The 15,267-nt window shown below is 42.0% G+C and overlaps 1 protein-coding gene across 2 annotated transcripts in view; it reads right to left on the bottom strand.

Annotated features, from left to right (window-relative positions):
• Positions 1–15,267, bottom strand: part of cabcoco1 (ciliary associated calcium binding coiled-coil 1) — a 134,642-nt gene that overhangs the window by 85,285 nt on the left and 34,090 nt on the right. The window contains exon 3 of one of the 2 annotated variants that reach the window (XM_043712316.2): positions 2,604–2,773. In XM_043712316.2, the coding sequence (XP_043568251.2) occupies positions 2,604–2,773 (170 nt within the window). The remainder of the gene's footprint in view (positions 1–2,603; positions 2,774–15,267) is intronic. The other variant, XM_087999112.1, reaches the window with a different exon arrangement.

Genomic DNA, 15,267 nt, shown 5'->3' with positions numbered 1-15,267 from the left:
TTTTGCAGTTCTGGTGTACTGCAGTGTGTTGTGGCCCTTTTGAATAGTGTCCTGTGCAGCTTTGTTTGTGTGTGTTGGGGTGGTTACTTTCATAGTTTAGGACTTGGTCTGTGTGTGTGGCTTTCCTGTATACCCTTGTAGTGAATTCTCTGTTCGGTGTTCTCTGTACCATCACGTCTAGGAATGCGAGTTGGCTATCCTTTTCTTCTTCTCTCGTGAATCGGATTCCTGTGAGTGTGGCGTTGATGATCCGGTGTGTTTTTTCTATTTCCGTGTTTTTAATGATTACAATCGACATATCTGACCCAGAGTTTGGGTTGAACAAACACATCGACCTGGACCCAATATACCAACCACTACAGCGGACAACTGAAACTGACAACCGGAAGCGGCAGGGACAGACCACTATAAACACCGGAGGAAACATCAAAGAAGCGCTTCGCAGGAGGCTCCCAAGCACTGATGATGTCGCCTAGCCAGGGGACGAAACGTTTGCAACAAAAACTTCCAGCTCGGCGAACAGAACCACAACAACGAGCACCCGAGCTACAAATCTTCGCACAAACTTTGAATTCAGACAAACTACAGAAGAGTCTTGAACAAAGTTTTGGTCTGACACTCCAACATTCTCCTGAAGAACTGCTACACTCAAAGTGTCATTTTTCAGAAAACCAAGATGCATTCTGAACGTTCATTGCAGCAAAATGAGAAACTTTGGTGATCCACAATACCAAAAGTCAACTAGCCCATCCTCTTGTCACACTCCTCAATTTCTGCTCTCTCCAAAGCAGATCTCTAATTGCTATTTAAATACAATTACTTATTTACTTCAATTATCTTTCTGGCAACATAGTTCATAAATCTATTGCATTTTGGATGGGGCAAACTCTCCCTAACTTTGCTTCTTACTACTAAATTCCTAATTTTAATATATTCCTGGGATTTGATCCCATCAACAAAGAAAACAATTTATAAATGTGGACCTTTGTCAATTTTCTTTTTAACCTTAAATGTATCAGTCTTGGTGTGGAAGTAGCTCTCTTATCTTAGAAGGTTGTGTGTTCAAGTTTCATTCCAAGAGTTCAACAAAATCCAAGTACGCCTCTCACGTGGATGCAAAAGTTTTTACAACACAATGCTGGGATGAAAGAAAATACGAGAGAAGTAGAAGAGTTGAGAAAACAAGAGAAAAGCACACATTGAGACAAACAGAAACTGGCACAGGAAGAGAAAAGCCAGAGTGACACAGAAGTGAAGGATGGGAAAGGAAGCCAGCCACAAATGAACAAAGAATTAAACAGATATGACTGGAGAGTGCATGAAAAGTAGTGGTGACAGAGACAGAAGTGGGAGAGAAGCTGAAAAACAAAGTGTATGAAAGATGTATGGTCAGGCTTAGCAGTTGCCTTAACTAGAGGCATTGGAGAGGCTGGCAACATTTAGTGGTGTGTACATAATTCAGTGTTGAGAATGCTAAGGAAGTGAACTGCAAGCCAAGGTACCGCCAGCACTTCCCATTCCTGAATGCCTGAGGAACTCTGCACCTTTCCCCCTGAGTACTTCCCTTTCCTGATTACCCCAGTATCTCTAGGCCCTTTCCCAGTATGACTAGCTCCCTTTTCTCATTCACAGCATCCACATACACCCATGAGTCCCCTCAATGAACTTAAGTATTTTCGTGCATCAGTCCTCTTGGCCCAACTCCATTTTGCCTGAACTTTCTCAGCTTGTTATCCAAAGTCAGCTGTCCTCCAAAAGGTCTTTGAAGCATCACCCTGGAATCCCAACAAGCAACCTCGCACTCCAATTGCCCAAATCTCAATCCATAGAATTATTCCTAGATGTAAGCAAAAATGATGTAGATAAGTAACATTTAGTTCTGGTTTCACACACTCAGGCATTCTTTCACAGGCTGCAGCCCCCTCCTTCCATGCTACAGCTTCACATCTTTATTTGCTTACTCAACTCAGCTTATTTCTTTGTTTGGTTGTGGAGGTGATGGGGTAATATCGAGGTGCAGCATGTTCATATCTGACTGACCACCAACAGATGGAGCAATTTCCTTTATACAGATATACAGGAAAGTAAACTTTTAAAAAATTAAACATTCTCTTTACTAAGCAAAAAATGCACAACCAAAAGACCATCACTTTTATAAAATGTTGTTAAATAACATTAAACTTTATGGGATTAAATATGAGGGAGAACGATTTCCAAATACTATTTCTAGGATGATCCTGGCATGAATTAAGACATATCAGGATAGCAGGCTGAGGAAAAGGCAAAAAAGTGTTCCAGACTAGTTTGTTGATTAAGTCACAATAATCACGACTGCAGCAGGAAGACAATAATTTATTCTCATTCTTTTCATGGAAAGAAAGACTTGTATTTAACCAGATTTCTTATTACGCATCTCAGAAATGTCTCAAAGCATGTTATATGCAACCAATCATAATGAAATATCATGACTAGTTATATTGGCCTGAATGGCATCCATAACGGATGCAGGAGAGCAGCATATTTGCTAATTTGATGAGAGCAAGTTTTCATTAATTACCTTACTCTCTCCTGATTGATCATGCATCAACTTAGATCATACTTACCACCGACATTCACCAAAATGATTTTCAATAGAGTCATGAAGGTAGATATTTGTGTCAGTGTAAATTTCTGTTCTTTTGCCCACCAAAATCCGGAAACATAATAGTCCAAGAATATGCCTTGATTCATGCAATACTCAAAGAGTCTGAGCTGTAGAAATTCCGCCAATCTTCTTTCATGAATAGAGAGAAAAAAAAAGTTACAATACATCAAAACAACGTTCTCCAGGAAATAAGTGCAGGGAATAACACACACTATTTCCAGCATTCTCTATTTTTATTCATGATCAATTTTTGGGGTACAATTGAGAAATTAGTGTTGGCCAGGACTTTTGGAGAGATCCCTCACTCTTCTTCAAATGGGATCTGGGATCTTTACATTTGTCAGACAGCAAATGAGACCGTTTCTCAAGAACAATACATTGTATGTGGAGTAAAGCATTAATGTAAATCGGTCAATAATGTAACTGATGACATAATCATGACATAAGCAGATCAGTTGAACAGTTTGAGATGAAGACAGAGAAGAACCTAAATGGTCATAATGTATATACTGTGAATAAAGGGGTGGAATTACTTCATCATGCTTACATCCACATTACTGGTAGAATAAAGCAATTTAGGATTACTAACCAAATCAATACCAAGGGAACTGGGACAAACCAAGCGTAAAAACAAAGATGCACAAGAATAGGTGCAGAAGTTCTTTCCCTGGTCACTCCAGTCCTAAATCATTGGATAGCAAATGATCTTTCACAACCTAAATCTCTTGTTTGGGGTCTGAGCACTCAATCTTTTGGCTCCACAGTGAGAAAAATGATGATTGTGAAACTAAAAACAAAACTGATTCAGTACTAGTCATTAAAATTCAAACATACAAAAGTAATTCAGCATTCTAAAAGTAGTGTGCATTAAATTATTTACAAATAGAAAAACTAACATTAAAACGCACATAAAGCACAAGATAAAGCACTTTTGTGTTATTTGCATTAATCAAATAATGGGTTGCTTTAAAGGAGATGGCTGGGGTAGAAGGGGGTATGTTAGGTTAACAAATGCTGGAGCTCACTCCCTGGATGAGTAAAGAGATAAACAGTAAGATTGAGCACAAAAAGACATATGACAGATGTTAAATTGTTAACACCAGTAAGAATTATGAGACAAACAACGCATGAGGATTCTAGGTAACTCAAACTGGAGGACTGGAAAAATTTCTGGCTGTAACAGGCTGCTCCTTTTTTGAGGTATTTTAGGTGTTGGAGGAGATTTCCTCAAATTCCAGGTGCAGCAATTACTGTTTTATATGCTGTTGCATTGTTTTGGAACTTTGGAGAAATAAAAAGTCAAAACAGCAGCAGTTTTAAAAGGGAGAGGAACAGACAAAGGAAGCACATGGTGAGGTCAGTGCAGAAGAGAGAGAGAGAGAGAGAGAGAGAGAGAAAGAAACCCACACTGCTAACTGACACAGCAGTCAACCTGAACAGTTACTACCTTTGCTGTTGAATTCATGTATTGCTGGACATCGGAATGTATCAAGGAAAATTAACAAACAGTGAAATTCACAACTGATCTTGGAGGAACCTCTTTCTTGATTATATGTTTTATTGAGAAGTGTTTCTTTATTAAATTTTAAAATATAAGCCATAACTATTAAGTTAGCCTGGAGCAGTGTTTTGTAGAGGAAAAGGACAGTGCTATTTTCTGGGTCTGCAGACTGGAAGAAGCAAAAATGGCCCTTAATATGCTCTTCTTGTCAGATGTACAGGTTCAGGGAGAGTTTACGTGTTCCTGAGGATGATATCTGCAACAAATGCCATTGGTTGCGAATCCTATCAGATTGAATGGATCAGTTGGAGCGACATTTAGAGGCAATGAGGAATTTACAAGAGCTAGGGGGTGTGATGGATGGCAGTTATAGGAAGGGAGAAAAGCCGCAGATACAGTCACATAGATGGGTTAACTCCAGGAAAGGTAAGAGAGGTAGGCAGGTAGTGCAGGAGCTTCTGTGGCTATACCCATTTCAAATGAGTATGCTGTTTTGGAAATTGTAAGGGGTGATGGATTCTCAGAGGAATGTAGCACAAACAGTCAAATTTATGGTATTGAGATTGGCTCCAAGAAATCGATTGTGTTAGGGGCTCTCTAGTCAGAGGCACAGGCGTTTCTGTGGCCAGCAGTGAAAAATCAGAATGGTGTGTTGCCTCCCCAATGCCAGGATCAAGGACATCTCAGAGAGGGTGCAGGATGTTCTCAAGGGGAAAGAGGGCCCAGCAGGAGGTCATTGTCCACATTGGAACCAACAACACAGGAAGGGAAAAGGATGAGATTCTGAAGGGAGAATATAGAGAGTTAGGCAGGAATTTAAAAAGGAGGTCCTCGAAAATAGTGATATCTGGATTACTCCCGGTGCTATGAGCTAGTGAGGGTAGGAATAGGAGGATAGAGTGGATGGATGCATGGCTGAGGAACTGGTATATGAAAGAAGGATTCACATTTTTGGATCATTGGAATCTCCTCTGGGGTAGAAGTGATCTGTACAAGAAGGATGGATTGCACCTGAATTGGAAGGGGACTAATGTACTGACAGGGAGATTTGCTAGAGCTGCTCAGAAGGATTTCAACTAATAAGGTGGGGGCAGGAGGTGGTTTGGTGGGGGCAGGAGGTGGGGGTTGGGGAGGTGGTCGTGGGGAGTGGTGGGACCCAGGGAGATAGTGAGGAAAGAGATCAGAGATTGATACAGTTGAGAACAGAAGTGAGTCAAACAGTCAGGGACAAAGCAAGGTAGGACTGATAAATTAAACTATTTATTTCAATACAAGAGACCTAATAGGGAAGGCAGATGCTTTCAGGGTGTAGTTATGAACACGGGACTAGGATATCTTAGCAATTACTGAAATGTGGCTCAGGGATGGACTGGACTAGCAGCTTAATGTTCCAGGATACAAATGCTACAGGAATAGAAAGGGAGGCAAGAGAGGAAGGTGAGTGGCGTTTTTGATAAGGGATAGCATAACAGCTGTACTCAGGGAGGATATTTCCGGAAATACATCCAGGGATGATATTTGGGTGGAACTGAGAAATAAGAAAGGGATGATCACACTATTGGAATTGTATTATAGACCCTCCAGTAGCCAGTGGGACATTGAGAAACAAATTTGTAAGGAAATTTCAGTTATCTCCAAGAATAATAGGGTAGCTGTGGTAGGGGATTTTAACTTTTCAAACACAGACTGGGACTGCTAAGATTTAGATGGAGAGGAATTTAAGGGTTTAGATGGAGAGGAATTTGTTAACTGTGTACAAGAAAATTTCCTGATTCAGTATGTGGATGTACTGGCTACAGAAGGTGCACAACCTGACCAACTCTTGGGAAATAAGGTGACTGAGGTGTCAGTGGGGAGCACTTTGGAGCCAGTGACCATAATTCTATTAGTTTTAAAATAGTGATGGAAAAGGATAGAGCAGATCTAAAAGCTGAAGTTCCAAACTGGAGGAAGGCTAATTTTGTCGGTATCAGGCAAGAACTTTCAAAAGCTGATTGGGGGCAGATGCTCACAGGTAAAGGGACGGCTGGAAAATGGGAAACCTTCAGAAATGAGATAACTAGAGGCCAGAGACAATATATTCCTGTTACGGTGAAAGGAAAGGCTGCTAGGTATAGAGAATGCTGGATGATTAAAGAAATTGAGGGTTTGGTTAAGAAAAAGAAGGAAGCATATGTCAAGTATAGACAGGATAGATCAAGTGAATCCTTGGAAGAGTATAAAGGCAATAAGAGTATACTTAAGAGAGACATCAGGGGGGCAAAATGGGGACATGAGATAGCTTTGGCAAATAGGGTTAAGGAGAATCCAAAGGGTTTTTACAAATACATTAAGGACAAAAGGGTAACTAGGGAGAGAATAGGGCCCCTCAAAGATCAGCAAGGTGGTCTTTGTGTGGAGCCACACGAGATGGGAGAGATACTAAACGAGTATGTTTACTGTAGAAAAGGACATGGAAGATATAGAATGTAGAAATAAATGGTGACATCTTGAAAAATGTCCATATTACAGAGGAGGAAGCACTGGATGTCTTGAAACGCATAAAAGTGGATAAATCCCCAGGACCTGATCAGGTGTACCCTAGAACTCTGTGAGGAGGCTAGGCAACTGATTGCAGGTCCTCTTGCTGAGATATTTGTATCATTGATAGTCATGGTGAGGTGCCACTATTTAAGAAAGGTGGCAAGGACAAGCCAGGGAACTATAGATCAGTGAAGCCTGATGTCGGTGGTGGGCAAGTTGTTGGAGGGAATCCTGGGGGACTGGATATACATGTATTAGGAAAGGCAAAGCCTGATTAGGGATAGTCAACATGGCTTTGCGCTGGGAAATCATGTTTCACAAACTTGATTTGAGTTTTTTGAAAAAATAACCAAAAGGATTGATGCGGCAGAGCAGTAAATGTGATCTGTATGGACTTCAGTAAGGCGTTCGACAAGGTTCCCCATGGGAGACTGGTTAACAAGGTTAGATCTCATGGAATATAGGGAGAACTACCAGTTTGGATACAAAACTGGCTCAAAGGTAGAAGACAGAGGGTGATGATGAAGGGATGTTATTCAGACTGGAGGCCTGTGACCAGTGGAGTGACACATGGATCGGTGCTGGGTCCACTATATTCGTCATTTATATAATATCCTAATATTCATTAGGATATGAACATCGGAGGTATAGTTAGTAACTTTGCAGATGATAGCAAAATTGGAGGTGTAGTGAACAATTCCTGAGGTTACCTCAGATTACAACGGGATCTTGATCAGATGGGCCAATGGGCTGAGGAGTGGCAGTCGGAGTTTAATTTAGATAAATGCGAGGTGCTACATTTTGGGAAAGCAAATCTTAGCAGGACCTATACACTTAATGGTAAGGTCCTAGGGAGTGTTGCTGAACAAAGAGACCTTGGAGTGCAGGTTCATAGCTCCTTGAATGTGGAATCACAGGAAGATAGGATAGTGAAGAAGGCGTTTGGTATGCTTTCCTTTATCAGTCAGAGTATTGAGTACAGGAGTTGGGAGGTCATGTTGCAGCTGTACAGGACCACTGTTGGAACATTGCGTGAAATTCTGGTCTCCTTCCTATCAGAAGGATGTTGTGAAACTTGAAAGGGTTCAGAAAAGATTTACAAAGGTGTGCCAGAGTTGGAAGATTTGAGCTATAGGGAGAGGCTGAATAGGCTGGGGCTGTTTTCTCTGGAGTGTCGGAGGCTGAGGGGTGATCTTATAGAGGTTTATCAAATCATGAGAGGGGCATGGATAGGCTAAATAGACAAGGTCTTTTCTCTGGGGTGGAGAAATCCAGAACTAGAGGGCATAGGTTTAGGGTGAGAGGGGAAAGATAAAAAAGAGACTAAGGGGCAAATTTTTCACACAGAGGGTGGTGCATATGTGGAATGGGCTGCCAGAGGAATTGGTGGAGGCTAGTACTATTGCAACATTTAAAAGGCATGTTGATGGGTATATGAATAGGAAGGGTTTGGAGGGATATAGGCTGGGTGCTGGCAGGTGGGACTAGATTGGGTTGGGATATCTGGTTGGCATGGACAGGTTGGACCGAAAGGTCTGTTTCCGTGCTGTACATCTCTATGACTCTATGAAGAGGTAACATAAAAGATAACCAGAAGTCTATGTTGCTGTATAAATAATAAAAGGGTGGTAAGGTGAGAAGTGGGATGATTTGGAATCAAATAAAGAGATTTAAAAGCAGAAGCAGAGGGCAGAAGTCAGGTACTAAATTAATATTTTACATGTGCTTACCAAGGAAGAGAATAGTAGTTTAAGACTTTTTGAAAGCAGATATAGCTAAGCCGAAAACATGAAGAGGAGGTATTAGAAAGGCAATCAGTACTTTAAGTGGATAAATAAAGGACCAGAGGCAATACCTCTGAGGATACTTTGGGATGCAAAAGTGGAAATTGCAGTGCTCATAGCCAAAATCTTCTAATTTCCCTTAGCAATGAGGACAGCTCCAGAGTACTTGAGAATTGCAATTATTACTAATGTTTTTAAAATCAGTGTGCTCAGACATGTCACAACACACCTCTGGGCAGGTTGGACTTAAAATTGGGCCTTTCGTCTAGATGTAGGGGCATTACTACTGCACCACAATAGCCCTCATTTCCAATTGTGATTTCCTTGTTCATAAAAACAAAGTAACAATAAATTCACTAACTAAAAGACCAGTCAGTTAAATCTCAGTTTTGGAAACAAAATTAACATTTAACTGAACTAATTAACTGCACTAATTAAGGCCAAGTCAGCAAGACTTGGTAAAAGAAAATCAAACATAATTAACATATAGGCTGCCCTTGATTTACGAACATCTGACTTACAAACATTCGCATTTACCAATGCAATCACATAGAGGTGTAATAATATTAATTTTAAAGATCTGACAACAAACATTTGCTCATACTTCTGAATGGCTATTTTATAGTACACCGTCTTGAATTGTGTACAAGTCGACTTAGAAATGCACTCAAATGGATCTATCTGCAACCCAGGGCTATCTGAAGAGAGTGTGATGAGGGTAATGTGTTGAAGTATTACATATGGACTTCGAAAAGGTGATGGATAAGTGCCAGATGATAGGATGTAAATTTGCTGACAAATCTATGGAATAAAAGGGAAATTGGTAATATGAATACAAAATTGACTGTGTGAGGAAACAGTGTAGTGGCTAATGCTTGTTTTTTCTAGGCTAGAGCTTCTCCAGGTGTGGGTACTCAGGCCAGTGCTTGTCATGATATATATTAATGATTTGGAGTTAAGTGCACAGGGTTGAGTGAAAAATTTGAAGATAAAACATAAATTAGAAGTCCGGTGAAGAGGATAGTGATAAACTTCAAGAAGTGGTCCGGTGGAATGGGCAAACACATGGCAGATGAAAGTGAGTGTAAAGCAGTGTGAAATGATACCTTGTGGTCAGAAGAAAATTCAGAGAATTAACAATCCTAAAGTATAGCAGAAGACGACAATGTTTGAGGTCAAAATGGAGAATGTTTCTTTGAAGGCACTGCTTCCTTAATCAGTATTGTTGCATGTAAATCTAAGAAGGGTACAGTACTAGATCTAATTCAAAATAACAGGCAAACAATTTAAAAGTTAGGAGAATACTTTGGCCAATATGACCAAAATCTACCTTCGGTTCATGGTGAAAATAAATTTAAAAAGGAGTCAAAGATAAAAACATGGAACTGGAAATATGATCATTTAAGTTAGATGAAAGGAAACATATGACACTTTAACAGATCTATTATTTTATCCCTCACCCAAACCACCAAGAAATAAGACAGCAGAAATACAAGAAAAAAATAAGGTACATAATGTTCTAATTGGTAATTAAGTGACAAATGCTGAGGTCTATTCAATTCAAAAAAAGAGCAAACATGTAGTTCTAAAGACGATAAGAAATTCTAAATTTAGAGCAGAATACAAAAGGAAACTTGAGTCATTCAAAATAGTCCAGAAGAGAAGTGAATAAAGAGAAAATATTTTCAAGCAATTGTCAGTAAAGACAAGGGGAGAGAAAAAGATATTACACACATGGAAAAAGAAGATAGTCAAAGAAAAGATGGGAGCAAATGGATGGGAAAAATTTCTGGCTGTAAGAGCCTTTTTTAGGTGTTGGAGGTGATTTCCTCGAATTCCAGAAGCAGCAATTACTGTTTTATATGCTGTTGCATTGTTTTGGAACTTTGCAAAAATTAAGTCAAAACAACAGCAGTTTAAAAGGGAGAAGAGCAGACAAAGGAAGCACATGGTGAGGACAGTGCAGGAGAGAGAGAGAGAGAGAGAGAGAGAGAGAACCTGCACAGTTACTGCCTTTGCTGTTTGAATTCATGTATCGCTGGACATCGGAGTGCATCTGGGAAAATTAACAAACAGTGAAATTCACAACTAATCTTGGAGAAACTGTTGGGCGAAGTTCACAGCACAGAATCAGATAAGTTAATTGTTGTTTTAAGTCTGTCCAAGAGAAAGGTTGCAGTAGTGAGTATAATGGATTCTTTCTTGATTATATGTTTTTGGAGATAAGTCTCTTGATTAAACTTAAAACATAAGCCATTGCTATTAATTTAACCTGGGGCAGTGTTTGTAGAGGAATAAGACGGTGTTATTTTCTGGGTCTGTAGATTGTGAAGGAGCAAAAATGGCCTTTGCAGTGATATGTACTTCTTGTCAGATGTGGGAGTTTAAAGGTTTAAGGGTTACTGTGGATTATATCTGCCATAAATGCTGTTGGATGCGAATCTTATCAGATCGAGTGGATCAGTTGGAGAGACAGATATAAGTAATGAGGAATTTGCAACAGCAACAATATGTGGTGGATGGCAGTTATAAGAAGGGGGGAAAGTCTCAGATACAGTCACATAAATGGGTTAACTCCAGGAAGGGTGAGAGAGGTCGGCACCAAGGGCAGGAGTCTTTTGTGGATATACCCATTTCACACAGGTATGCTGTTTTGGAAAATGTAGGGGTGATGGATTCTCAGGGGAATGTAGCACGAACAGCCAAGTTTCTGGTATTGAGACTGGCTCTAATGCAACGAGGGGTATGTCGGCTTCCAAGAGATTAATTGTGTTAGGGGATTCTGTAGTCAGAGGTACAGACAGACGTTTCTGTGGCCAGCAGAGAAAAAGCAGAATGGTGTGTTGTTTCCCTGGTGCCAGAATCAAGGATGTCTCAGAGAGGGTGCAGAATGTTCTCACAGGGGAGAGGGGCCAGCAGGAGGTCATTGTCCACATTGGAACCAATGACAATTGGAAGGGAAAAGGTTGAGATTCTGAAGGGAGATTACAGAGAGTTAGGCAGAAATTTAAAAAGGAGGTCCTCAAGGGTAGTAATATCTGGATTACTCCCAGTGCTACGAGCTAGTGAGGGCAGGAATAGGAGGATAGAGCAGATGAATGCATGGCTGAGGAGCTGATGTATGGGAGAAGGATTCACAATTTTGGATCATTGGAATCTCTTTTGGTGTAGAAGTGACCTGTACAAGAAGGACGGATTGCACTTAAATTGGAAGGGGACTAATATACTGGCAGGGAAATTTGCTAGAACTGCTTGGGAGGATTTAAACTGGTAAAGTGGGGGGGGGGGGGGGGGGGGTGGGACCCAGGAAGATAGTGAGGAAAGAGATCGATCTGAGATGGGTACAGCCCAGAGTAGAAGTGAGTCAAACAGTCAGGGCAGGAAGGGACAAGGTAGGACTAATGAATTAAACTGCATTTATTTCAATGCAAGGGGCCTAACAGGGAAGGCAGATGAACTCAGAGCATGGTTAGGAACATGGGACTGGGATATCATAGCAATTATGGAAACATGGCTCAGGGATGGGCAGGACTGGCAGCTTAATGTTCCAGGATACAAATGCTACAGGAAGGATAGAAAGGGAGGCAAGAGAGGAGGGGAAGTGGCATTTTTGATAAGGGATAGCATTACAGTTGTGCTGAGGGAGGATATTCCCGGAAATACATCCAGGGAAGTTATTTGGGTGGAACTGAGAAATAAGAAAGGGATGATCACCTTATTGGGATTGTATTATAGACCCCAAAATAGTCAGAGGGAAATTGAGAAACAAACTTGTAAAGAGATCTCAGCTATCTAAGAATAATAGGGTAGTTATGGTAGGGAATTTTAACTTTCCAAACAGTGACTGGGACTACCATAGTTTTAAAGGTTTAGATGGAGAGGAATTTCTTAAGTGCGTGCAAGACAATTTTCTGATTCAGTATGTGGATGTACCTCCTAAAGAATGTGCAAAACTTGACTTACTCTTGGGAAATAAGGCAGGGCAGGTGACTGAGGTGTCAGTGGGGGAGCACTTTGGGGCCAGCGACCATAATTCTATTTGTTTTAAAATAGTGATGGAAAAGGATAGACCAGATCTAAAAGTTGAAGTTCTAAACTGGAGAAAGGCCAATTTTGACAGTATTAGGCAAGATCTTTTGAAAGCTGATTGGAGGCAGTTTTCGCAGGTAAAGGGATGGCTGGAAAATGGGAAGCCTTCAGAAATGAGATAACAAGAATCCAGAGAAAGTATAGAACATAGAACATAGAACATAGAAGAATACAGCGCAGTACAGGCCCTTTGGCCGTCGATGTTGCGCCGATCCAAGCCCACCTGACCTATACTAACCCACTATCCTCCATATACCTATCCAATGCCCGCTTAAATGCCCATAAAGAGGGAGAGTCCACCACTGCTACTGGCAGGGCATTCCATGAACTTACGACTCGCTGAGTGAATAACCTACCCCTAACTTCAGTCCTATATCTACCCCCCCCCTTAATTTAAAGCTATTCCCCCTTGTAATACCCGACTCCATACGCGGGAAAAGGTTCACACTGTCAACCCTATCTAACTCCCTAATCATCTTGTACACCTCAATCAAGTCACCCCTAAACCTTCTTTTCTCTAATGACCTCAGTGGTGGGCAAGTTGTTGGAGGGAATCCTGAGGGACAGGATTTACATGTATTTGGAAAGGCAATGACTGATTCGGGATAGTCAACATGGTTTTGTGCGTGGGAAATCATGTCTCACAAACTTGATTGAGTTTTTTGAAGAAGTAACAAAGAAGATTGATAAGGGCAGAGCAGTAGATGTCATCTATATGGACTTCAGTAAGGTGTTCGACAAGGTTCCCCATGGGAGACTGATTAGCAAGGTTAGATCTCATGGAATACAGGTAGAACTAGCCATTTGGATACAGAACTGGCTCAAAGGTAGAAGACAGAGGGTGGTGGTGGAGGGTTGTTTTTCAGACTGGAGGCCTGTGACCAGTGGAGTGCCACAAGGATCAATGCTGGGTCCTCTACTTTTTGTCATTTACATAAATGATTTCGATGCGAGCATAAGAGGTACAGTTAGTAAATTTGCAGATGACACCAAAATTGGAGGTGCAGTGGGCAGTGAAGAAGGTTACCTCAGATTACAACAGGATCTGAACCAGATGGGCCTATGGGTGAGAAGTGGCAGATGGAGTTTAATTCAGATCAATGCGATGTGCTGCATTTTGGGAAAGCAAACCTTAGCAGGACTTATACACTTAATGGTAAGGTCCTAGGGAGTGTTGCTGAACAAAGAGACCTTGGAGTGCAGGTTCATAGCTCCTTGAAAGTGGAGTTGCAGATAGATAGGATAGCGAGGAAGGAGTTTGGTATGCTTTTGTTTATTGGTCAGAGTATTGAGTACAGGAGTTGGGAGGTCTTGTTGCGGCTGTACAGGACATTGGTTAGGCCACTGTTGAAATATTGCGTGCAATTCTGGTCTCCTTCCTATCAGAAAGATGTTGTGAAACTTGAAAGGGTTCAGAAAAGATTTACAAGGATGTTGCCAGGGTTGGAAGATCTGAGCTACAGGGAGAGGCTGAACAGGCTGGGGCTGTTTTCCCTGGAGCGTTGGAGGCTGAGGGATGATCTTATAGAGGTTTACAAAATTATGAGGGGCATGAATAGGATAAATAGACAAAGTCTTTTCCCTGGGGTCGGGGAGTCCAGAACTAGAGGGCATAGGTTTAGGGTGAGAGGGGAAAGATATGAAAGAGACCTAAGGGGAAACTGTTTCACGCAGAGGGTGGTACTTGTATGGAATGAGGATGTGGTTGAGGCTGGTACAATTGCAACATTTAAGAGGCATTTGGATGGGTATATGAATAGGAAGGGTTTGGAGGGATATGTGCCGGGTGCTGGCAAGGGAGACTAGATTGGGTTGGAATATCTGGTCGGCATGGATGGGTTGGACAGAAGGGTCTGTTTCCATGCTGTACACCTCTATGAGCTTAAAAATGTGTTGCTGGAAAAGCGCAGGTCAGGCAGCATCAAAGGAACAGGAGAATCGACGTTTCGGGCATAATCCCTTCTTCAGGAATGAGGAGGGTGTGCCAAGCAGGCTAAGATAAAAGGAAGGGAGGAGGGACTTGGGGGAGGGGCGTTGGGAATACGATAGTTGGAAGGAGGGTGATTGGCTGGAGAGGGGTGGGGGCGGACAGTTCAGGAAGAAGATTGCAGGTCAAGAAGGCGGTGCTGAGTCTCAGGATTAGGACTGAGAAAAGGTGGGGGGAGGGGAAATGTGAAAGCTGGAGAAATCTGCATTCATCCCTTGTGGTTGGAGGGTTCCTAGGCAGAAGATGAGGCACTCTTCCTCCAGGCGTCGTGTTGCCATGGTCTGGCGATGGAGGAGGCCAAGGACCTGCATGTCCTTGGCGGAGTGGGAGAGGGAGTTCAAGTGTTCAGCCACAGGGCGGTTGGGTTGGTTGGTGTGGGTGTCCCAGAGGTGTTCTCCGAAACGTTCTGCAAGTAGGCGGCCTGTCTCCCCAATGTATAGGACGCCACATCGGGTGCAGTGGATGCAGTAAATGATGTGTGTGGAGGTTCAGGTGAATTTCTGACTGATATGGAAGGATCCCTTGGGGCCTTGGAGGGAAGTGGGGGGGGGAGGTGTGGGCGCAAGTTTTGCATTTCTTGCGGTTGCAGGGGAAGGTGCCGAGAGTGGAGGTTGGGTTGGTGGGGGTGTGGATCTGACGAGGGAGTCGCTGAGGGAGTGGTCTTTCCGGAACGCTGATAGGGGAGGGAAATATATCCTTGGTGGTGGGGTCCATTTGGAGGTGGCGGAAATGTACATCT

Source organism: Chiloscyllium plagiosum, unplaced genomic scaffold (assembly GCF_037043375.1).
Source record: "Chiloscyllium plagiosum isolate Xiang-an unplaced genomic scaffold, Cpla_swu_hap1 HiC_scaffold_22, whole genome shotgun sequence".
Classification (NCBI taxonomy): domain Eukaryota; kingdom Metazoa; phylum Chordata; class Chondrichthyes; order Orectolobiformes; family Hemiscylliidae; genus Chiloscyllium; species Chiloscyllium plagiosum.
The sequence above is the reverse complement of the archived record's forward strand: the minus strand, read 5'-3'. Positions and strand labels throughout refer to the sequence as shown.